General features: G+C 50.7%; 1 protein-coding gene across 1 annotated transcript; it reads right to left on the reverse strand.

Annotated features, from left to right (window-relative positions):
- Positions 1–5,556: 5,556 nt before the first annotated feature.
- Positions 5,557–17,142, reverse strand: TRIB3 (tribbles pseudokinase 3). The gene is given in 6 exon segments (XM_022592778.2): positions 5,557–6,626; positions 6,629–6,802; positions 6,805–6,887; positions 9,737–10,029; positions 13,108–13,398; positions 16,789–17,142. Coding segments are annotated over 5 exon segments (1,059 nt in total). The 5' UTR covers positions 16,789–17,142; the 3' UTR covers positions 5,557–6,408.
- Positions 17,143–24,211: the final 7,069 nt, after the last annotated feature.

The raw sequence follows: 24,211 nt of genomic DNA on the forward strand, positions 1-24,211 counted from the left end.
GCTTAGTTGCCCTGCGGCATGTGGGATCTTAATTCCCCGAACAGGGGTTGAACCCACTTCCCTTGCATTGGAAAGCAGATTCTTAACCACGGGACCACCAGGGAAGTCCCTAATTTTATAACATTTTTACCACCCCCCAAAGAAACCCTGTACCCATAGCAGACACTATCTCCTACTCTCTAGCCCCCTCTGCACTAGTCTACTTTTGGTCTCTATAGATTTTCCTATTCTGGACACTTTATGTAAATTTAGTCTTACAATATGTGGTTCTTTGTGATTGATTTCTTCCATTTGCATAATGTTTTTGAGGCTCATCCATGTTGTACTGTTGTTCTCTTGAAAGTAATCTCTCTGGTTTTTTTCCCTCTGACCGCTTTTAAGATTTTTTTCTTTGTCTTTTCACATTTTCACTATGATGTGTCTGTAAAAATTTATGGAGTCTCTTGCCTCTGTGATTAATGTCAGCTTTCTATCTCACTAGTTCCCTCTTTAGCCACATCTAATCTGTGGTTTGACCCATCTGTTGAATTTTTTATTTTGGTTATTGTATTTTTCATTTTAGAAGTTCTTTTAGGTTTTCAAATCCACTTTGTTACTTGATATAGTTTTCTATACTTTGGCCATAGTTTCAAACTTGTTATATATTTATTTAAGCACATTAAACATTTCTGTTTTATAATGTCTATCTGATAGTATTGCTGTCTGAACTCTGAGTGTCTGTTTCTGCTGGTTTTCACTCCTATTGCCTTGTTTCCTTCTTCTGAGCCTGCCGTTTTATAATGGTCACGTTCACCTGAGCCCTGAATTCACCAGCACAAATTTGTACTGGAGGCAGATACGTTCTTTCAGTGTTCTGGTCTTAGCCTTCATCCTTCAAGGGCAGAGCTGGCATTCACTTTGGACATTTTTCATCCCAGTGGGTAGACTCTGTAGTCATTCAAACCTGGGTTCAGTCCCATAGTTACACTATCTGTGTGGCCCTGGACAAAAGATTTCCCCTCTCTGGGCCTCAGTTTCTCCCTCTGTACAATGGTGATCATCATTATCCCTCCCTCATAGGGCTGTTTTTAGGATCTGTGTCAGTTATTGGTTATTGATACATAGCAAATTACCCCAAAACTTAGCATCTTAAAACAATATAAACATGTAGATCTCACAGAGTTTCTATGGGTTAGGAATTCAGGAACAGTTTCTTAGGTAGTTTTTGGCTCAAGGTCTCTCAGAGGTTGTAGTTAAGATGTTGGCTGGAGCTTCAGTTATCTGAAGGCCTGACTGAGGCTGGAGGATTGATGTTCAAGAAAGCCCACTCATAGGCCGGGTTGGTGCTGGTTATTTGCAGAATGTGTAAGTTCCTTACCACATGTATGTCTCCATAGGGTACTTGAGTGTCCTAGCAACATGGCAGCTGGCTTTTCCCAGAACAGATGATCCAGAAGAATAAGGCAGAAGCCATAATATATTTTATGGCCTGTACTTAAAGTCATACTCGTTTATTTTCACAGTTTCCTATTAGTTACACTGTCAGCCCAGCTCAGGGTAGGAGGGAACTATATACAAGGGCATGGATACCAGGTGTTGCAGATCATCGAGGGCCATCTGGCTCTCATGTATCAAATGAGATAGTGCATATAAAGCACTTAGAACATGCCTGGCATGTAGTATGTGCCCGTAAACATTAACCATCCCTAATAAGTGTCCTGGCTCTGCTCTAGGCATGTAGGATCTACACAGCAACCACTTTCATTTACAAACATTTATTGAGCAGCTCTGTGTGCCAGGCACTGTTCTTGGAGCCAGGGAGACAGTTGTAAACAAAGCATACCCTTGGACTTATGAAACTCACGCAAACAAATGATAGAGAATGTCCTGCCAGGTGGTGCTAAGTGCTGTGCAGAGCCACAAAGCCAGGTGAGGGGAGAGAGAACAAGGAGGGAAAGAGGGCTACATGTCTCTCCCCAGGATGCTGGTACAACTTAGGTGGTGGCTGAGATTTTGACCTGATAAAGCCCCCCACATCTGTGAGCCCATCCTAGCATCATAGGCAGGTAGAATTTATGCCCTCTTTACACCCATTTGCAAACAAACCAGAGAGGTGCTAACATGAGCTCTCTGAGTCCCCAAGGAGGCAGGATTTCTCCAAACACAGAGGTTCTCCAACTCGGATGCTCAGCAGCATCACCCAGGGTGATTGTTAAGATTCAGAACCCCAAGTGTTCTAACTCACTAGGTCTGGGCAGTGTCCAGGGATCTGCATTTTAAACAAGCACCCTAGGGGACTGACTGACCACCTCTGAGAACCCTGTTCTTCGGGCTTCAGCGTGTAGGGGAGGGCATGCCCGCTCTGAAGAGTCTCTAGGTCCAGCCTCAAGGGAAGGGCAGGGCTTAACCACACAAAAGGAAGGGAACAGTCTGAGGCCCAGAGACACCAAGCAGTTGGCCCAGGGATCTCCTACCTGCAGGTTCAGTTTTAGGTACACTGTAGTCAACTTACTTGATCAAGTATACATCGTGTAGTATATTGAAGAAAAAAAAAAGGCCACATATTATATTCAGGTCCTCCCACTGAGAGGGAGAATTAATTTCTCCACCTCCTGGATCTGTCTGTGGGACATGCTGATGTGACAGAAGCACAGCTTGGGCACTGGGATTTGTTCTTGTTGCTTTTTGAAACCCCAAGACCACCACAGGAAGGAGCCAGCGCTGAGTCTGTTGGAGGCTGAGATCACGTAGAGCCGAGATGAGCCATCCTAGCCAAGGCTCCCTGGAGCCTGCCGATCGGCAGACAAGTGAGTGAAGCTGAGCTGTCCTGGTGAGCCACCCTTTGCCTGCAGCCGCATGAGTGACCAGCTGAGCCCAGCCCAAACTGCTGACACAGACAATCACGAACCACTATGTTTGGGGGTTTGTAATGCAGCAAAGACTGATACAGCCTAGTTACTGGGGAAGAGAATTTTCCTTCCTTCTCTTGTGGCAAGTTTTTCTTAGTCATGGTAATTAACATTAACTGCCCAACAGACAAACTGCAAATTGCAAGGACTTAACATAGGAAGCTTCATTTCTTGCTCAGTAAAATCCAGCGTGGATCTGGTGGTCCTCCTTTATCTTGTAGCTAAGGGAACGCATGGCCTCAAGTAGTTGTGGAAGGGAAAGACAGGGATTGAGGCCCATCAGCTTTCAGTTGCTTTAGCCCAGAAGTGACCACTCCTATGTCACTTCTACACACACACCATTGGTCAGAACTAGTCCTGTGACTGTAAGGGAGGCTAGGGCATGTAGGGGAGCATGGGACTTATTGGCGATGCTTGTCTTTGCCACAAAGAACATACCAGGTATAATTAATTTCTTCATTTGTGTGGTTATCTGTTTAACATCTGTCTCCTCTGTTAGACTGAAGTCTATGAGGGCAGGGACCACGTTGCATCCATCTTGCATAGGACCTGCTCTTCCGTTGGTTGGCATTAGGAATAGTTGTTGAATTGCTAGGTGAATGAATAATCGGGCAGGCCACAGTGTGATATTTTGTGTTGAGCTCCCAATTGCATGTAAAATCCCCAATTAAATTTCTAACAGTCCCTCTCTCCCTGTAATATATAAAGTAATATATATGTATTACCTTTGATATTGTAAAACTCTTATACAGTGATCATTCAATGAATACAAAGAGAACACGAAAGTCCCCACTAATTGCAGTCAGGGGTGTGGTTATGTGCATTGTATTGCTTGGCGAGAGTGGATGTGTATTTTTTTTTTTGGATTTGCATTTTTATGTGACAGTTTTCTTGTGGCTGCCACAGCGTTGCCTTGGCAAAAGTTCCTGCTTCAAGGCAAAACCAGGTGGGTTGTTCTCTCTGTTGTGTGGTTTTGGATGAATCTTTTGCTCTCTCTAAACCTCATTTTTCAGGAATTCAGTGGCTGTCCAGTGGTCAGGCCTCCACGCTTTCACTGCCATGGGCCTGGATTCAATCCTTGGTCGGGGAACTAAGACCCCACAAGCCACGTGGTGTGGCCAAAATAAAGAAATAGTAAACCTCATTTGTCTTATCTGTGAAATGACAAGAGCATCTGCCTCATAGAGTTGTCATGAGGCGTAGATGAGTCTCTCCGTGTAATGTAGATAAAGACCTGCCACTTGGCAGTCCCCGTTTTCTATAAGCTGTCCCCCCTTGCCCTTGTTCCACAGGCACCAGGGAGAACACAGCTTGTGAGGGAGCTGGGGCAGGATCTATGGGAGGGTTTGGGGGAAGGGTGAAAGTTGGGGACTGCTCCATGAGACCCTAGACAGAGCTAGGCCCTGTTCTGGGTGATGCTGGGTGCACAGAGAGGAGGCTGACTTGTCCCTGTCTGTATCAGTTAGCATTTGCTGTGTAACAAAACACCCTAAAACTTAATGGCTTAAAACAATGATCATTTTATTTAGCCCATGATCCTGTGGGTCAGTTGGGGAATTCTTCTGGTCTGGGTCAGCCTGACTGAACTCTGCATTTGTAGTCAGCTGGGGGGTCAACTGCTGGCTGGAGGATCTAGGGTAGCTTCCTTCACCTGTCTGCAGTTAGCAGGCCATTGGCCGAGCTTCCGCAGTTCTCTTCCTCGTGCTTTCTCCCGCTACCTCCTCCTTCTCAGAATTTGATTTTGTTCATTTATCACTACCCCACCCTCCGAACCCCCCACACGTAGCATGAGCCTCAGGGAGGCTGCTCCCACCTACAGCTGGAGAACTGGCATGATTAATTAACATAACTGCATTTCCCTTGCTGGTGATTGGCCAGGAGGTCACAGTGGCCCAGTTCTGGCCAAAACGTCTGTTAGGAGTGCTCCTGGGAAAGATTTCCCCATCCCATGGAAAAGCTAGAGAGAGAACAACTAACTCTGACTGAGGACTTGTTACGCCAGCCACTGTTTATTCGAAGTGCTTTAGCTAAAATAACCCATTTGATTCTCTTGAGTTAGGTATTATTATCCCTCATTTTACAGATTAAGAATCTGAGGTATAGAGCGATTCAGAAACTTGCCGAGCGTCAAACAGCTAGTGAATGTTGGAGCCAGGATTTAATTCCAGGTAACCTGACTCCGGAGTACTGAGTTCTCAAGTACTACCACGCCACCCTCCTTCTTCCTCTGGTCATGGGTCTCTCTTATGTGACACCTGGGACTGCTGTAGCCATTGTACCAGCAGTTACCTGGGACAACAGAGCAAGAGACAGAATGAGCCTAGGGAGCCAGGTCCTTGCTAACAGCTCTGAGAGCCGAATCAACCAGCGTGAAGCCCATTCCCCGCCTGTCGACCTCTTGCTTTGTGTGAAATACGTTTTCTTCTTTTCAAAGCCACTTTAACTCACGGTTTCAGTTACATGCAGCCAAAAAGTATCCTGAGACACCAAGACATCCAGAAGGAACACAGGGAATGAGGGAAGACCTACTGGGTCTTCTGTTCTCATGAACCACTCAAGCTGAGATTGACACACAAGGCCTCTGGCCTTTCACCCTGGGGCTGGTTTGGAGGCAGGGAAAACTCATAAGAGATGCGGAGGAGAAGATGGATGAAATAACCAGGAGAAATGACAGTACTTCATAATTCCTTTATTAGGCACAAGATAAAAACATATACTCATGGCATCCAAAACCCACAGTGTTGACATAGGGTCCTGGACCCCAAGTGTCCCCAGAACAGAGCTTGGGACTTTTCAGGAGGCCAGGGGACAGAACCTGCCTGATCCTGGCCCCCAACTCTGGTGCTCAGGTCAGGGGCCACTGAGGTGTACAGGCCTGGCCCTTCACTCCAAACTACTCTTTGAGTTAGATGAAGACCAGCCTCACCATTTGCACTCTTGATCTTCCAGCCCAAATCCTTGGCTCAGGCCTGGATGGAGAAGCCCTTGACCAAGAGGACAGAGCTGCTGGGAGCACAATTCCCAGCATGGTCTGGGCTCTAGAGTCCTGAGTTAGAGGGGAGGGGCCTGGAGCCTTTGGCACAGGGATGCTTCCCTTTCTCTGAAAAGGTGCAAGATACAAAGACAGCTGGGTTGTTTGTGAAAGGGACTGTCCCATGTCAGAGGTACCTGGGCATCAGCATGAGTGGATGCCGATACCTGCACTGTGGGTGCTCAGTGTAGACACTGCCCGGTGGGCATGGAAAGTGTTGTCAACTCTGAGCAGGAGCTTTGTCTCTGTCGTTCACTGCTGTGTTCCCAGCACTGGGAGCGGCGCTTGGCACAGTGAGCTCCCGAGGACTCGGTGAGGCATGCGCTCACGTGCACAGGTGTGTGCATCCAGCACGCTCCACACACACCTCCTCCTCTCTCCCTCCCAGAAGGCACTTAAGGTTCGGCTCAGTTCAAAGAGGCAGGAGAGAGCTTAGAGATACCCCAGCCTCAACTGGCAGTCTGGGGCTGAGAGTCCAGTAGGGTCGCGTTAGCCGTAGAGACACACATCTCTCTCTCCCTCCTCCTCCACCTCCTCCAGCCCCAGCCCTTCTGGGACCACCTGGTCAGCCTCGCAGAGGCTGGATCGTGAGGGGGGTGTAGGGATCACATTCTCCCGCAGCCAAGGGTGCAGCAGGATGCCTGAGGCCGTGAGCCGCTCAGCTGGCTCCCTTCGGAGGAGGCAGCGGACCAGGCAGCGGGCCGGGCCGAGAGGCCCTCGGGCAGGGCGAAGGCCCCACCGCGGATCTTGCCAAAGAGCAGAGCAGGCTCTGAGTCCTGGAAGGGGTAGTGGCCAGCCAGCATGGTGAAGAGGGCCACGCCCAGGCTCCAGATGTCTGCCGCCTTGCCCGAGTAGGATGGCTGGGAACTGAGGATCTCGGGGCTGGGCACGCGTGCTTGTCCCACAAGGAGTCGTCAGGCCCGGTCAGCACACAGGCATCCTCCAGGTTCTCCAGCACCAGCTTTGTCCTGTGCAGGGGGAGAGACAGGGGGTCAGATAGTGGGACCCCCACGCCACCACCCCACATTGTCACACTTAATGGCACCCATTTCCCAAGTGCCTGCTGGCATTTGCCAGACATGAGCCAGTCCTGCGAGGCTGGATCATTGATTAATCCCGTATTACAGATGAGGAAGTCTAGGCTCAGAGAGATTAAGTCATGTCTTAAGGTCACAGAGCAATTAAATTTGAACTAGGACTCTGAGAGGAACACATTTCCCAGCTGTCTGTGGGGCAGGGGCCCAGTGTGGGGAGGTGTGTACTCAGGTGGCTGAGGGCATTAAGCCTCTATTAAGCCAGATGCAAACTTAGGGTCTAGGCAGGTAACAAAATTAGAAGTAGGAAGTGGGGACTGTGCCAACTAACTCAGCACAAACCCTGCCTAAAAAGGGCACCACGAACAACATTACAGTCAGTATTTGGAGTGTCCTCTGCGAACCTGACCCTGGGCTAAGCTTCTCCCTGGTGTATGTCATTTCACCCTCATACAACCGATGAGCAAGAGGCCATTTTGCAGCCACGGGGAGCAGGGCTGGGATTGAATCCTGGCTCTCTCCAGCCCAGAGCCAGCGCTATGAGCTGCTTATGTAGTTCCCAGGTGGCTCCATGGTCCCCTTTTCCACAAGAGAAGTCAGAGATCATATTTTAATGAAAAAAATCCCAGCTTTTAAAAAGTTAGCAACCAATTTTATTTATTTTTTTAATTAATTAATTTTGGCTGCACTGGGTCTTTATTGTGGTGCATGGGCTCTCTAGTTGTGGCGCAGGCTCAGTAGTTGCGGCACGCGGGCTTAATTGAGGTATGTAGGATCTTAGTTCCCTGACCAGGGATCGAACGGGGGCCCCCTGCATTGGGAGCGTGGATAACCACTGGACCACCAGGAAAGTCCCTTTTTTTTTTTTTTTTTTTTTAAATTTTTTGGCCATGCCGCGTGGCCTGTGGGATCCCAGTTCCCTGACCAGGGATCAAACTTGGGGCCCCCGCAGTGGAAGCCTAGAGTCCCAACCACTGGACCACCAGCGGATTCCCGCAACCAATTTTAATTAAAAACACAAACGAACAGGAATGTGGGGCAAAAAAAAAAAGGGTGTGTAGACCACCATTTGCAACTTCTGCTTTAAATAACTCCCACAGGGCTTCCCTGGTGGCACCGTGGTTAAGAATCCGCCTGCCATTGCAGGGGACATGGGTTCGAGCCCTGGTCTGGGACGATCCCACATGCTGAAGAGCAACTAAGCCCGTGTGCCATAACTACTGAGTCTGCGCTCTAGAGCCCGCGAGCCACCACTACTGAGCCCGCATGCCACAACTACTGAAGCCCACGTGCCTAGAGCCTGTGCTTGGCAACAAGAAAAGCCACCACAATGAGGAGCCCGTGCACCGCAACGAATAGTAGCCCCCGCTAGCCACAACTAGAGAAAGCCCGTGTGCAGCAATGAAGACCCAACGCAGCCACAAATAAATAAATTAATTATAAATAAATAAATAACTCCCACAGAGCACTCTAGACTACTTTAATAGGAAGCTTACTATTACCACTGCTATTAGTCTTGTTCCCATGGCACCACTTCCCGGGTGCCTGTCTGAAAATGCTGACTAGTCCTGTGAATCACTGCACAGGGGGTGGGCTGAGGTGTTAGCATTATTGACCCATTTTTCAGATAAAGAAGTCAAGGTTCGGGGCTTCCCTGGTGGCGCAGTGGTTGAGAGTCCGCCTGCCGATGCAGGGGACACGGGTTCGTGTCCCCTGGTCCGGGAGGATCCCACATGCCGCAGAGCGGCTGGGCCCGTGAGCCATGGCCGCTGAGCCTGCGCGTCCGGAGCCTGTGCTCCGCAACGGGAGAGGCCGCAACAGTGAGAGGCCCGCGTACCGCAAAAAAAAAAAGTCAAACTTCAGTCAGGTGAAGCCATTGCTCAAGGACAAACTGCAAGTTAAAAAGTAGAACCAGAATTTGAACCCAGGTTTGTTTGATTCCACCATCCCTCCTCTGATGGTGCTTCTCAAACTGTTGCCTTGAAAAGGGAAGAAAGTACTTTCCTCACTTCTGGGTGGTCTGGGGGTGTTGCACTCACCCTAAGCTCAAAATGACTTGAAGCTGTGCATTAGCTTAAAAATCATTACAAAACTGACGCTCTACTTCTCACGCAAAGCACGCCCATTTTAGCACAGAATGCAAAAGGGATTAGAAAACCACCCTTAGGCAAACATCCTAGGAATAGCTGCTACAGGCAGAATGGATGGTGGCTGAAATTAGTGGGTGAAAGTTTAAGGAGAAACAGGACATTTACATGCAGAGCCCGAAAGAACCTCATAGTACTGATTAATTACAAGGTATTGCCCAAGGTATTTATTATTATTTTTTTTAATTTTAATTTTTTTTTGGCGGTACGCGGGCCTCTCACTGTTGTGGCCTCTCCCGTTGCGGGGCACAGGCTCCGGATGTGCAGGATCAGCGGCCATGGCTCACGGGCCCAGCCGCTCCACGGCATGTGGGATCTTCCCGGACTGGGGCACGAACCCGTGTCCCCTGCATCGGCAGGCGGACTCTCAACCACTGCGCCACCAGGGAAGCCCCCAAGGTGTTTATTAATTATAAATGGTAAATTAGGAAACTTCCAGTGGAGAAACTTGGTAGAAGCCACCTTAACCAAAGATTGAGGTTAACATCACAGCAATCCGTATCAGCAGCCCGTATCTCCTGATAGGATGGGCTGAGAAGGCTCTATGGCTTCTGTGGTATTCTTGCCAAAAATGCATAACCTCAATCTAACTGTGACCAGAGCATCAGTCAAGGCCTTATCCGTGGCCACGCTCACCTCTCCGGGTCAGTAAAGACGAAGCGCTGCAGCTTGAGGTCGCGCAGGACCAGCCCGTGCTGGTGGCAGTGTGCCAGGATGGTGGCCATCTGGCGGAAGACTGCTGCCGCCTCGGGCTCCAGGAGGCGCCGACGGCGGCGCACCAGGCTGTGCATGTCCCCATGCGGCCGTGGGAAGAAGGTGTAGAGGTGCCGCGTGCCTGTCAGGACCTCCACCGGCCGGGCCACATGGCAGTGGTGGGGCAGCCGCAAGTAGGGCTCCAGCACCGCCAGGGCCTCGCAGGCCGGGTACACCTGTGGGAGCATGGTGTGAACACAGGTGGGGACCCCGTGGGGCCCAGGTCGGCCTTGCAGCCAGTCACAGCCAACTACTGTGTGCTGGGCCTTGTGCCCTAGCGCTTCAGCAGCAGGTCACTCAATCCTGACCAAGCGGAGGGCCACACGGCCAGCAAGGGACAGAGCTGAGACTGAATCCCTGTTCTCCATCATCTGGGCTCTTAGCTGCGAGCTCATGTGGCCTTAAACCTCAGATAATTTAAAACAACAGGTAACCTGAACAAAAATAACCCCCCCAAACAGAGGGAGTCCAAAAGAGGAGATCATGCAGAAGTAACCCATCCTTCTCCTCATCATCAATATGGCTACCATTCTCTAGGATTCACTGCCCACCCACCCTTTCCTTTATTCCACAAGCAGGCATTGAATGCCTACCTGTACCAGCCACTGGGGTGCTAACTTGACTGACAGCCATGGTCCCTGCCCTCCTGGTGCCCATAGTCCAATACATGAGACAGTAAACAGGCCAAAAAAACTAAATACTTACAAATTCTGATAAGAATTACAAAGGAATGCTGGAATAAAGAGTATTCTGGCAGGGGGCACCTATTTTAGAAAGTGCAGTCTGGAAGGGACTCTGAGGAAGTGACCTGAATGATTGAGGTGCCCAAGGGATAAGCTTTCTAGGTGGGAGGCACAGGAAGTGCAAAGACCCTGAGGCAGGAAAGAACCTGAGCTGCTCTAGAAACCCAGCCAAAGATCAGTATGGCTAGAATGGGGTGGGGGAGGAAGGTGGGACCCGTGGTGAGAGTGGGGAGGTTGTGGGGAAAGATGCTAGGGGCTTTATGGACATGAGATGGAAACCTTGCCATATTCCTGAAAGGATGTTCAGAGGAAGGTGACTTGGAAGCCACACAGCTAATCAGTGGTAGAGCAGTCTACTCACTTTGGTTTATCTGCCTTTAAACCCTTTGCTTGTTATTTTGTCTGTGACACACAGAAAATAAAAATAAATCATATACATATTTAATCCATGAAAAAATGTAAGTAGATGTGTTAAAACAAAACAGTTGGGGTGGCTTGGAGGCAATAATCCAAAAACGGAGACTTTTTTAAAAGTCAGGGCAAGCGCATCCCTGCCTCTGAGCATTTGCACTTGCTTTTCCTGCCACCTGAATGTTCTCCTCTAGATACCCCCAGGGCTGGCTCCCCCAGTGCAAGTCACTGCTCAAAGTCACCTCCTCAAAGAGGTCTTTCTGGACTTCCCAGCTAAGATCACCTTCACACCCTCCCCTCCCCACACCCTTCTCTCCCAGCTCCTAGTTTTTCTCCATAGCAGTTAAGATCACCTGATGTATATTTTACTCATTCACCCCCAGCGCGAACTGTGGAGGCAGAGCTTGGTCTACTTTTGAGCTACAACATGCTACATGGTGCATGGTGCACGGCAAATACAAGTGCTCACTGAGAGTTTGTTGAATTAATGAATAAGGCAATAATCTAGGAAGACAGGATATAGATCTTTCTACACATCGACCAGAAAAGCCTAGGCAATGTGGAAACGGCAGGTCGGCCCCCACAGTTCATGCTGGACATAGGAACAGGCACATCCCAGAAGATTTCTTTAAATGTTCCTGAATGTCCGGGACCATGTGAAAGCATGGTGCTTCTGGCTCCAGCTTGCCATGGTCGTTCCTCTCAGCATGGACCTCCCTCCCCAGGGGAACAGAAAAAACCTGTGGTGCTGCAAGAAGGGGACCCAGAGTTCAGGGGTTCCTTAGAGCACCTGGGGTAGCCCTGGGGACCAGCATCAGGCAGCCCAGAGCCCAGTGTGATGTCCAGATCTGGCCCTGCCCGCTGCACCCCCATCAACAGGAGCTGGAGCCACCGTTGCTGCTCCTCCCAGTTGGATGGAGGCTTCAGTCCCTCTGCCTCTCTGTGCCTTCCCAAGGGGACCCAGCCCCCTTCTACCCCTCCCTGTGTACCTGGGTCTCCCTATCCTCCTTACCCCTGCCCACCAGAGCAAACCTGCCCTGCTTGTATCTGAACCACCTGTCCTAGCATGAGGCCCACGGCTCTGGGCTTAACCTGCTTGGGCCCAATCTCAGCTCTGACACCTCTTGGCTTTGTGAGGTGGCAAGTAACCACAGCTTTCTGAACCTCAGAGCCTGTCCTCTATCTATAGAATGGGCCCAATAATAGTAACTACCTCATAGACTATGTGAAGATTAGAGGAGTGATGCAGACTAGACAATCAACATAGTACCTGGTGCACAGTAAATACCTACAATTATGCTTTCTCATCTCTGTCCTTGTGAGCTGAGACCTGGCAGTGTCCTGTATGGGTCACTTGGCCCTGCCTGTTGCCTGAATTCTGCCAAGAACTCTGATTTCTGTCAGGAACCCTGGACTGTGCCCTAGGATCCAGGCTTGATGCCATGTGGCTTCATGCATGGCCCTTCTCCTCTTGACCTCAGTCTTTCCATCTGTAAAATGGCCACTGGTAGGCCCAATGACCTCCAGGCTCCCAGGAGTTCTGATGTCTACCATATCTCATCTTACCCTGTGCAAATACTTTAAATGGCTCCCCACAGCCTAGTGGGGGCTTCTTCCTAATGCTTTCACAACCAGTGGCAGCGAGCTCTCATCTGCTGGCCCTGTCTGCACCCCCTCTCCACTCCGGCCATAATGAAGTCCTTTTAATTCTCTGAAGTGCCATGCCCTCAATCCTGTAGGCCTCTGTTTCCCCTGCCTGGAACTCCCTTCTCCCACTTTTCCCTGGCTGACTCCTACTCAGCCTTTTCTGACTCTGCCTTTGAATATACTAGAGGCTTCTCTGTGCTCTCATGGCCCCTAAGCTCCACCCCAGCAACACTTATCATACTATGGGGCCTAAGCTGTGAATTCCCCCAGGGCTGGGACCATCTGCTTTACCTCTCGGTTTCAGCCCAGCCTGGAGCTTGACAGAGAGCTGGGGATTCACTGGTTGCTTCCCCAACAAAAACAGAACTAAATTAATATAAGGGTCCCTCAGCCCTGGCAATCCTTTCCCAGCCCCCTGTGATGCTTGGGGACAGTGGTCCCTGGGGCATGTACCTTGCAGATGTACTCCGTGCCTGTGGGGCAGTGCAGGGTGCGGTAGGTCCGGCTGCCCTCCTCAGGCTCCAGGAGAACATAGGGTCCAAGCCTGGAGGCAGTGGTCACAGCAGGGGTGTGAACTGGAGCAGGGGGTGGGCTCAGGGGCAGTTGGCAGGAGGGCAGCCTGGGCTGGGGCCCACATCGAGCATGTTTCTGGGTGGGACACTCTGTGTCTAGGTCATCATCCAACTCCAACTGCTTCTTCCTGGAGGGGGCACCCTCAGGAATAGCCAGAGAGGTGGCTTGCATCTAGAAAGAAGGGGAGAAAAGCACTAAAATAAGGCTGCTCGGTGTCCCCTCTTTTCGTCTGCTGGTGGGAGGATACACTGGCACAGCCTTTATGAAGGGTGACTTGGCGGTATGGATTAAATGGACAAATGCGTATACCCTTGACTGGGTGTCCCACTTCTGGGAGTTTATCCTCCAATTTAAATGCCTACCAAAAAATTAAATATGTGAAAGGCTGCTAATCAGAGCCTTGTGTCTAACAGCAAAAAGCAGGAAATTCCCCCAGATGTCCTGCAGTAGAAGACTGGTTAAAACATCACGGTACAGCCACACAGTGGAATACTATACAGCTCTGAAAAAGACCGGGAACTCTCTACATACTGATGCAATGATGCAAGTACAAGGTTATCCCTACAGCCCATATGATAGAAACAATTAAATGTCCATCATTAGGAGACTGGTTAAATACATTATATTTCTCTATATGTGGAACAGTTGTAGCCATATAAAAGACTGAGGAAATTCTTTATGTGCTAATTGGAAAGATCTCCAGAGTGAAACGTTAAGTGAAAAAAAAGTACAGTGGAGAGGTGGACTTGATGGTTGGTGAGAGGGAGGAAGAGAGACTTTGCACTGTATCTGTTGAGTGCTGTAGTATAGGCAGCTATTACCTCTGAAAGGTAGGGAGGGATGCAAGGAGGGGGCGGGGGAGTAGGGATGATGAAGGATGATGAATCAATGAAGTGTATACTAAATTTACATATGAATGGATGTTCTGGAATGAATATACTTATTGTCAAGTGAACAAAGCTAGCTGCTGAACAATGTACCCAAGATGATCTCATTTATGTAAAAAACCCCACCAGCATGTAATATGATGTATCTGCATATTTGTATATATAGGTGTGTAAATGCACAGGAAAAGGTCTGGAAGGACCCAGACTAAATTGGCCACAGTAGCTTCTGGCCTCCTGAGAGACTCCAGGAGAGGAAGGTATTTGGTAGGGAGGCAAGGGAGTTTTCAATTTCAATAATTTAAAATAAAGATTCCACATTCATTTAGTGCTTGAGTATTTCAAATCGGATGGAGTGTATTTCTTTTTTAAAATGTGAACTTTGTCTACATAGTTAGTCCACCAGCCAGCTCAGTTTTACCATCAGGTGAGAATGAGGCAGGGAGGGGAGGTCTCTCAAAGCCCCAAGATTCACTCATTCAACTTCAGAGGAAGCACCCCGCACCCCCACCCCGGGTACAGCTGTGTCACTGTGTGTGTGGTGGGTGGAGGAGAGGGCAAAGGCATGTCAGAGAGGAAAGGTTCTCTCCAGGACCCATCTGCCCACCCATCCAGGCTCCAGATGAGGAACAAGGAGGCCCAGGTATGAGGTGTGAGAGGGAGATAGACTTCAGCCATGTGAAGACCTTCCCAACAGTCCTAGGCAGGATTAGGGGGAAACATCACTCAGTCAGTTCTCTGACTGAAGCCCATCTCTCCAATCATGCCAAATGCATGGGCTCCCAAATGCATGGGCTGCCTTGGGAGGGAGGGAGCCCCCATCTCGAATGAAGGACCATAATCCCGTCTTGGTAAGAATGCATTAGGGGGTGACTGTAATCAGATATTCCCTGGATGTCATCCTGGCTCAGACCCTTCCTGGCTGGAGAGCCCTAGGCAAGTTCTTCAAAACTCCTGAGCCTCCATTCCCTCATCTGTAAAGTGGATGTAAACCCCATAAGCTTTTTGTAATGATGAAATGAGAATACAAATAAATTAACATGGCCCTGTTGCAGGGTAGGTGCAGGAAATGGTCACTGCTGTTGGTTTGTTATTATTATTATCATTATTACTCACAGCTGAAGATGCTGACGTGCTACCCTTGGGAGTCTCAGAAACTTCTGCAGGGATGAGGTTAGGATGACACTCCTTACTGCACTGGCTATTCAGAGAGTAAAGCAAGATGATCCCTGTCTGTGTAGATGCTTTGTGCCCTGCAAAGCCTGAGACTCCCTGGAGTGGCTCTCCCATGGCCACATTGGCACCCCAGGCTGCTTTTGCCCTATCCAGGGCTCAGAGCCTGGTAGGGCCTGGGATGAGCTCCGTTGGACAGATGGGGTAACTGAGTCTATAGGTGAACAAGGGAATTTGCATGCCACAGGGCAAGATTAAAATCTCTGCAGTAGGATGGAGGCAGCCCCTAATTTCTACCTCTTGCTGTTCCCTGACACTCCCAGGGGAATAAGGGCGGGTCATACCAAACACACATACTCACACAACCCAGGGCAGACGGGTGTACACACGCCCCCCCCAAAACACACTCTGTCCAAGCCAGCCAGCCAAGGCACACATACAAGGCAGAGAGGGGCACCCACATTATTAAGAGACACACACCTCGCCCTCCACCGGCAAGCTTGCACGCACACGCACACAGAGCTCTCCCAACTACCATACTCACGACTGCAGGACGGATACCAACAAGGCCACACGCTCAGTCTGACCCCCCGCCCACCCCGCCCCCACGCCCCCACAGCGAAGGCAGTGGGCGGCCTCGCCCCGTCCTCGGCAGCCGGGATCGGAAGCCGTGGGAGAGGAAGCGGCGGAGGGGCGGGGGTCCCGGAGCAGAAGGTTCAGCGGAAACCGAGGGCCGGCGAGGGGGCCTGGGAGGGGCGGGCAAAGGCAAGGAGGCTGGGCCCCTGGGCTGAGATAAGAGGCCTCGCCCCCACACCCCAGAATCAACAGGTACAACACACACGGTCGGCAACAACAGAATACGCGCGCATCCTACAGCTCGCAAACCGGTAGCCGTCAGGCCCGTCACACCCGTGGCCCATGCCCTCACGCCGCGTCCTGGCTGCCCTTGACCCTGCGCCGCCCCCGCCCCCCCGCCCACGGGCACCGCCGTCCCCGCACGGCCCGCACCTGCCGCCCGGTGCTCAGCCCTCCGCATAGCTCGCAAGGTCCCCGGAGACACAGCCCCACCCGGACCCCACTGGCCCACGCGGACCCCAGCAGATCCGCAAGGACACATTCCACAGGTAGACAGGCTCCCCCCGGCCCCCAGTGACCCCCACAGACCTCCCCGCACCCAGCCACACAACTCCCCTGCCCGCCCCACACTCACACAAATGCGGACACTACACACCCTCCGCCCCCGGGACACGCTGCCACGCCCCGTGGGTACGCATCCTCCCGCGAGCCTGCTCGGCCACGCTCGGCGACCCCACGCCCTGTGGGGCCGCGTCACCTGGGCCTGGCGGGAACACCCAGCCCAGGTCGCTCCCCGGACCGTGGGTTTCCTTAAAAGTTGTGTGTATGTGTGTGTGTGTACGTGTGACACGCGACAACGCCAGCCGCCCCGAGGCTCCCGGCCGCCCCTCAGCCCCTCCGGCCGCAGCCTCCCGCCCCCGCCGGGTACCCTGCCCTCGCGCGCGACGGAGTCCTGGTGCCGGCCAAGCTCAGAGTCCCCAGGCACCCCCGGGTGGCCCGCGCTGCTCCGTCGTGGCTGAGCTTGGCTCCGGGTCGGGCTCTGGCTTCGGTCCCCAGCAGCCGGACGCGTGCGGAGCCGCCGCCGCTTCCGCTGCGAATGTCTCGGGGACGCCGAGCGCCGGGCTACAGCTCCGACGCGGGTGATGTAAACCTGAGCTAATCAGCCACTGCCTGATGCCCTCAGGCCCGGGATTGCACCATCCCCTGAGCCCCGCCCCCCGGGGTCACCTCCGAGGGCGCCCCGCCCCACCCCTTCCGTGCGGTCCGCTTGCGGTCCCGGAACCCCTCCCGGCCCTCTAGGGGTGTCTTGTCTCCACCCCCGCCCCCTGCCTACCCCTCCCGCCCCGTACTCGAAGATTCAAAGCGATGCCGGTGGCTGGCTCTCCCTATCACCTTGGAAAAAGCATTTTGCTTTTCTGAGTCTCAGTTTTCCCATCTGTGAAATAGAAGAACATCCTTCTTTCTCAGGATGGGGCGGAGGAGAAAAAGAGCAAACCGTGACAGTTTTCTGGGTGCCCCGCCCACCCGCGGTAATAAAGCACTTGCCCACCATTGCTTTATTAAACTTTTAGGAGAACCCTGGGCAGGCAGGAAGCTCCATTCTCCCCCATTCTGCTAAGGGGCAGCCTGAGGCCCAGCTATGGGAAAGCAACCCAGGAGCTTTGCAAAGACCACAGACTTAGGAGCTGACTCTGGGCTCAGCAGAACCACTGTGGTGCCCTGGGGAGGCCTGGGTTCTGGTGGGCTTCACAGCACTCATTTAATAGAGGCAGTGCAGCCTGGTAGTTAAAAGCAAGTCCCCTGGAACCGGCCTGCCTAAGTGTGCCCAGACCCTAACTCTGCCCAGACCCACTGTGCCCAGACCCACTGTGCTACCTCAGGAAATGGATTAAAAAAGTTAACAAATGTTAAATGCTTAGAATGCGTGCGTGGCACATGGTAGATGCTCAGTAAACAGAGGGGAGACAGTGGAGGCTCAGAGAGGGACGGCACCTGTAACAGGACTTGCACCCCAGGTGTGGGAAGCCCAGGTGCCACTCACTGTTTGTTGAAGCATTCCTGTGCAGCCCCGGGGGTCCAATCCCTTTAAGGCCTTGATGTCTGAATTCACCAGTGTCGAAAAATAACTCCTCCAGGCAGAGATTGACGGGAGGCAGGTGGAGTCACCTTTGTTTCCTTGGTTGCAGAACTCCAGGCACCAGCTCACCGGTGTCTCAGAGCCTTCAGGGCACACCAGGGGGTTCTGGGATCTCATTTAACCCTGGAGACTCCCATGCCTGGGAGGGATGAATGAACTCATTTTCTACACCAGGACCTAGACTCAGCTGGACACTCCCACAGCTGTAGGGGGCAAGGAAAGGCTGGGATGTTGTTTTCCCAGCACCTCTCTGAAGCCAGACTGTGGCTGCGTTTGCTTATACATTCCTAACTTTGTTTCATGCTGTGTCAGACCCTGTTCTAAGTGCTGGGAACTCAGCAGTAACAAGACTGACTCATCCCTGCCCTCACCGATCTTATAAATCAGTGGGGAGACAGACCATTCTCAGGAAAATAAAATCAATAAACCAAGATCATTTAAAATAGGTCATGTGTCATGTATTTTCTTGAATAGCATAAATTTATTCTCTATCAGATATGACTGAGGGCTGGCTATTTTCAGTAGGGCTCATCAGGAAGGTGATGTTTAAACTAAGATCTTAAGGAAGAGAAGGGGTGAGGAGTGCAAAGATGTGAGAGGAGACAGAGGAAAGAGTAAGTGCAAAGGCCCTGGGGCACTTAAGGAACTGTGAAAAGGGCAATGTCACTTCTATTCTATAGATGAGTCAAGGTGAGGGGCTTACCCACGACCACCCAGCTTAGTATATGAAGCAGATTTGAGATTTGGAACTGGGGCAGCTGACTCCAGTGCCCACAATGTCCAGGGACATTTCACAATCTTTGCAACCCAGAAGCCTCCTCCAAGACTTGTGGGTATGGTCACTGGAACTGTACCTTGGGCATGGACCCCAGGTTTGGGGACCTTATCACTGTTAGGGGTATCAAATCCCAATTCTCTAGACCAGCACTTTTCAATAGAACATAACAAAACCAAATATGTAGTTTCAGATTTTCTAGTTATGGATTAAAGAAGCATAAAAAGGACTTCCCTGGTGGCGCAGTGGTTGAGAGTCCACCTGCTGATGCAGGGGACGCGGGTTCGTGCCCCGGTCCGGGAGGATCCCACATGCCGCGGAGCGGCTGGGCCCGTGAGCCATGGCCGCTGGGCCTGCGCGTCTGGAGCCTGTGCTCCACAACGGGAGAGGCCACAACAGTGAGAGGCCCGCATATCGCAAAAAAAAATAAAAAGAAACAGGTGAAATTAATTTTAATAATATAGTTTATTTAATCCAATATATATATAGCATATTATGATTTTAACAGATAGTAAAAAATTGTTAATGAGATAACCTAAATTTTTTTCATACTAATATCTTCAAAATCTGGCATATATTTTATGCTTAGTTTGGACACAAATCAGCATGGAAGCTAAATTGTCAGTGGTTAAAGTAAAATTGTCAGTGGATAAAGAATGTTAAAGTATCAAAACAATTAAGGTTTGTTTAATGGAGAAAATGTTTTACCTGTTTTAAAATTAAAATTAAAAAAAATGAAAAATTCAGTTCCTCAGTCACCCTAGACACACTTTTAAATGGTCAATAGCTACCTGCGGCAAATGGCTACCATATGGAGTAGCACCACCCTAGACCAAGAATCTCCGGCACAGGGTCCAGCAAGTATAGCAAAGAAGTGAAGAGCCTGTTGGGTCTACAACAAAGCTGCCAAATAGCCTTGAGCCTCAGCTTCTGCGTCTATAAAATGGGATTAATTATACCTTCCTTGCATTGTAGTCTTCAGGATTAAATGATTAAATGTACTGAAACATCCTTATGTCATAGTCAAACCACATTTCCTGGGTTCAAATCTTACCACTGCCGAGTAGGGAGATTTTGGGTAATTTACTTAAGCTCTCTGTGCCTCAGTTTCCTCATCTGTAAAATGGAGATTTTAATAGTATCTACTTCATTGGTTTGTCATGAGGATTAAATGACAATGTTTGTGAAGTGCCTGGAATATAAACGCTATATAATGGGACTTCCGTGATGGTGCAGTGGTTAAGAATACGCCTGCCAATGCAGGGGACACGGGTTCAAGCCCTGGTCCAGGAAGATCCCACATGCCGCAGAGCAGCTAAGTCCGTGTGCCACAACTACTGAACCTGTGCTCTAGAGCCCGCGAGCCACAACTACTGAAGCCCGCGCACCTAGACCCCGTGCTCCGCAACAAGAGGAGCCACCGCAATGAGAAGCACATGCACTGCAACGAAGACCCAACGCAGCCAAAAATAAATACATTTATTCTTTAAAAAAAAACAAAATAAATGCTATATAAGCATTTGTTTAAAAGTGAGAAAATAAAAGGAGACCAACACTCCCCCCTCAAATTAAATGCAAAAATGTGCACTTCCCTGAAGAGAGAGTTCAGCTTTCATGAATTTCCTTCTCTCCAGGCTCAGAACATCCCTCTGCCCAGGTCCCTGAGCCAAGCAGGCTGCATTTCTATTTGCTGTAGTTCTGAGGACCCTCAGCAATGCCGGGAGGAACTCAGAAGGAGGAGAGGAGGTGAGGTCTGGGGACTGCTGTGCTTAACTTCCTCTCCACCCAGGTGTTGCTGGTGCCTGCTGTATGCCTGAGATTCCACCAGAATCTGTCCTCAGAACTTTCATCTTTAGGTTTTCCCCCACAAAAGTGGAACGATGGCTTAAAAAGGGTTCTGGTTGCATTCCAGATCTGGCTGAAGCCACTCACCCTGTGAGATTGTGGGCAAGTCTTCTCCTCTTTGGGAGCCTTAATTTTCTTATGTGTAAACTAGGAAGAGAGTTGGATTAGGTCAGGGTTTTCCCAAATATGTTGCATACAGCAGTAGTAGGTTTTAGGTTTTAGATGGTTTTAGATGGTTTTAGGATCTCAAGACTCTATTAAATAACATTGAATCATATTGTGATACACGTATTTCCTTTTGATTTTCTTCCAGTTCCTGCAATTACTGGGGGAGAAAGTCTCATTTAACAGTGTCTGTGTTCTTAACACCTCAATGTTAAGGAAGGGAGAGCAGAGCTCAGCTAGAAACAGGATTTAAGAATTTTGTTTTAAGTGAGAGAGTGGCATGGACATATATACACTACCAAACGTAAACTAGATAGCTAGTGGGAAGCAGCCGCATAGCCCGGGGAGATCAGCTCGGTGCTCTGTGACCACCTAGAGGTGTGGGGTAGGGAGGGTGGGAGGGACGGAGACGCAAGAGGGAAGAGATATGGGAACATATGTACATGTATAACTGATTCACTTTGTTATAAAGCAGAAGCTAACACACCATTGTAAAGCAATTATACTCCAATAAAGATGTAAAAAAAAAGAATTTTGTTTTCCTCGTATTTAATTTTACAGTTACTTCCTCTTTATGGCAAATGATAGAGGTCAGTGATTTAAATTTTTTTCGCTTTTAGATGAATTTACCTAAGTTTTAAAAAATGAGCTGATTGAAAGAAAAACATTACGGAACTCATAATACAGGTGGGTAAATGGATTTGGGCCCATCAATTTGGGAAAAACGGTGCGTGATTCAAGAGTTGCAGCTCTGGACCTGTACTCCTCTTGGGGAGCATTTATTAGGAGACCGGGCACCTCCCCCGTCTCTGGGGCTTTCCAGGGGCTTCGCAGAGATCCCTCAGCATCCGAATCTGGTTCAGGCTGGGCCGCAGAAAAGGCAGGAAGGCCAGTGTTTGGGCACAGCGCCAGCCCAGTGGTGGTCCCGTTGCAGGCACGGCTGTGTTGGGTGATCCAGCTCTGGCCCGTGGGCCTGGCTTTTCTTCATGGAGAATGTGATTCTTGTGCCCATGGATCCAGCATGGCCCTGTGTGGGTGCCTCCCTTACATCACCTGATGCCTCCATAAACTTCCTCACCAAGTTGCTGTCTTCATCCCTGGAGGCAGATGAGGAAACTGGGGCTCAGAGAGGTGAAATCACTGCCTAAGGAGGGGCATTTGGAGCCAGGTCTGGCTGAAACCCTGGGTGGTCTTTGGGTACACCGCCTCCTTGGCCTGTCCTAGCTGGATGACACTGAGCAAGTCACTTAGCTACTCTGAGACCCAGAGCCCTCATCTACCAATGGAATTGAGGATAGATTCCTCCTGATAGGGTTACTGAACTGCTTACTGTTATGGGGAACTGTTATTGGATTAAATGGAGAGTTATGTGAGTTAATTACGAGTAAAGAGCTTAGACGAGCTCCTGGCACACGGTAAGCACTTGATGATAAGTGATTAACATTATTTCCGGGGGGCCCGGGCTTCTACCTCCACCCCCAAGCACACACCCCTTGAGAGCTGAGCATCCCCCATGTGGCATGCCTAGGCTGTGCCCTCCATCTGCTTTCTCATGTAATCCTGGCCACAACCCTGTGAGCTAAGAGTGAATTTATGCCCATTTTACAAGTGAGGAAACCAGATGTCAGAGAGAGGAAGTAGCCTGCCCAGGATCACACAGTAAGGCAGGGGTGTTGAACCCAGGTCTGTATGGCTCCAAAGCCCATGTTGGTCCACTAATTCAGGAGTCTCAACGAGAATGATTGAAAGTTCCTGGGGAAGTCCCATGCCCTCCTCAAGTGTGAGGGGTCCTAACCCCCAATTGTGGTGGGAGGAGCTGGAAACCCAGGACAAAAGCTGGTTTCTGGTTCTGACCTTGCCTCTGACAGTTGGGTGACCTTGGGCAGCCACCAGTTCTGCTCTGGGCTCAGCCACATAATTATTACTGTTTTGTGTGTGTTGGGGGTGGCACTCTCGGAACTTCCAGGGATCCTGACTCCCTCCTTTACCTTCCCGCTGCAGGGAGGAGAGAGCCCCAGATCCACCCGCTCCTGATACTGGAGTCCTGCTGAGTTGGGTTGCTGAATCATCTGATCCCTGCCCTGCCTTCTTTTTGATCTGCCTCCTTCCTGTCCTGAGGCCACCGGGGCCAGGGAAGGAAAGGGATTATGTGTGTTCAATCCAGGCCACTGCCTGCCCCTTCCCTTTCTGCGCAAAGCTTGCAGGGTGTGGAGTGGGGGGTGCCGAGGTGTTCAGCCAGCAGCCAGTTGCATCAGAAAGCCTTGCGCAAGGCGCCCTCCTGGGTCAGGCATAGAGCCCTGCCCCACAGCCCTACCCCCGCCCCACCCCTAGCCCGGGGCCCCCGGGGTACCAGAGTGAGGATGGAGACACTGAGCCCGACTTGGCCCCTGGGGCCTGACCTAGCCAGGGCCAGAGAATGGAGGGGAGGGTTTGGGGCAGGTGCTGCTCATCTCTCCGGGTGATGGAAATTAGGCTGGAAACTGCTCCTCAGCCAGCCCAGGTCAACCCACCCGCTCAGCCCCTCCCTGGAGAAAGAGGAGATTAGGCCAGTGCCCTGGACACTGACTGAACCCCGATCCTTACTAGTCATAGACTGAGCCCTATTCCCTGACTGGGGACTCTGACTAAACCCTGACCTGAACCTTCAGATGTAGCCTGAGCCCTGATCACTGCCCACAGCCATGGCTAGATCCTGACCCTGGTCCCAGGCTGAGTGCTGACTTGGTCGTTGACGGGGCACCCACCTTCTTCCATCTTGACCCCTGACCTAAATTCCAAGGCCAGCTCCTGACTGAGGTATAGTCCTGCAGACAGACTCAGCTGTAATCCACTACCCTTGACCCCAGTCCCCAGATAAGCTCAACTCTCACCTCAGGCTTGGTCAGAGATTCTCTCCTGAGAATCGGGAGCTGCGCTCAGGCCCGGGCATCAAGAGCTTGGCACCTGCCGGCCTCCCTTGTGGGCATCTTACCCCCTCCGAGGATGAGGATGGCCAAGGGGCTGGGTTGAACTGAGGGCCCCATGGAGTTGTCCTCTGACTAGCCCAAGACTGTGACTCAGCAGGGTGGGGGCTGGATGTGGAGTCAGGCAGGGCTTCTGGGGAGGTGCTGGGCAGGTGCTGAGTCAGTGCAGGGAGAGAGAGGACAGTGTCTCTGAGGTTAGAGATACAGGTGGGTTGTGGGGAGGCCCTGGGTCTGGAAACAGATGGTGTGCGTGGCAGGCTGGGACCATTAATATAAAGCACCTCAGCCCAAGTCCTATCTACCTCCATCTTCCCATTTATTGACCATTTTTCCATCGCTCATCCATATTTTTCTTTCTCAGAGCATCCTGTTCTTTCCCTTCAGAGCACATATTAGAATTTGGAATTATAGATATATTTTATTATACATAATTATTATATATTGATTATATGTATATCTGTCTCCC

Source organism: Delphinapterus leucas, chromosome 15 (assembly GCF_059928025.1).
Source record: "Delphinapterus leucas isolate spDelLeu-1000000601 "Yukka" chromosome 15, BTC_Dleu_Yukka2, whole genome shotgun sequence".
NCBI classification, from domain to species: domain Eukaryota; kingdom Metazoa; phylum Chordata; class Mammalia; order Artiodactyla; family Monodontidae; genus Delphinapterus; species Delphinapterus leucas.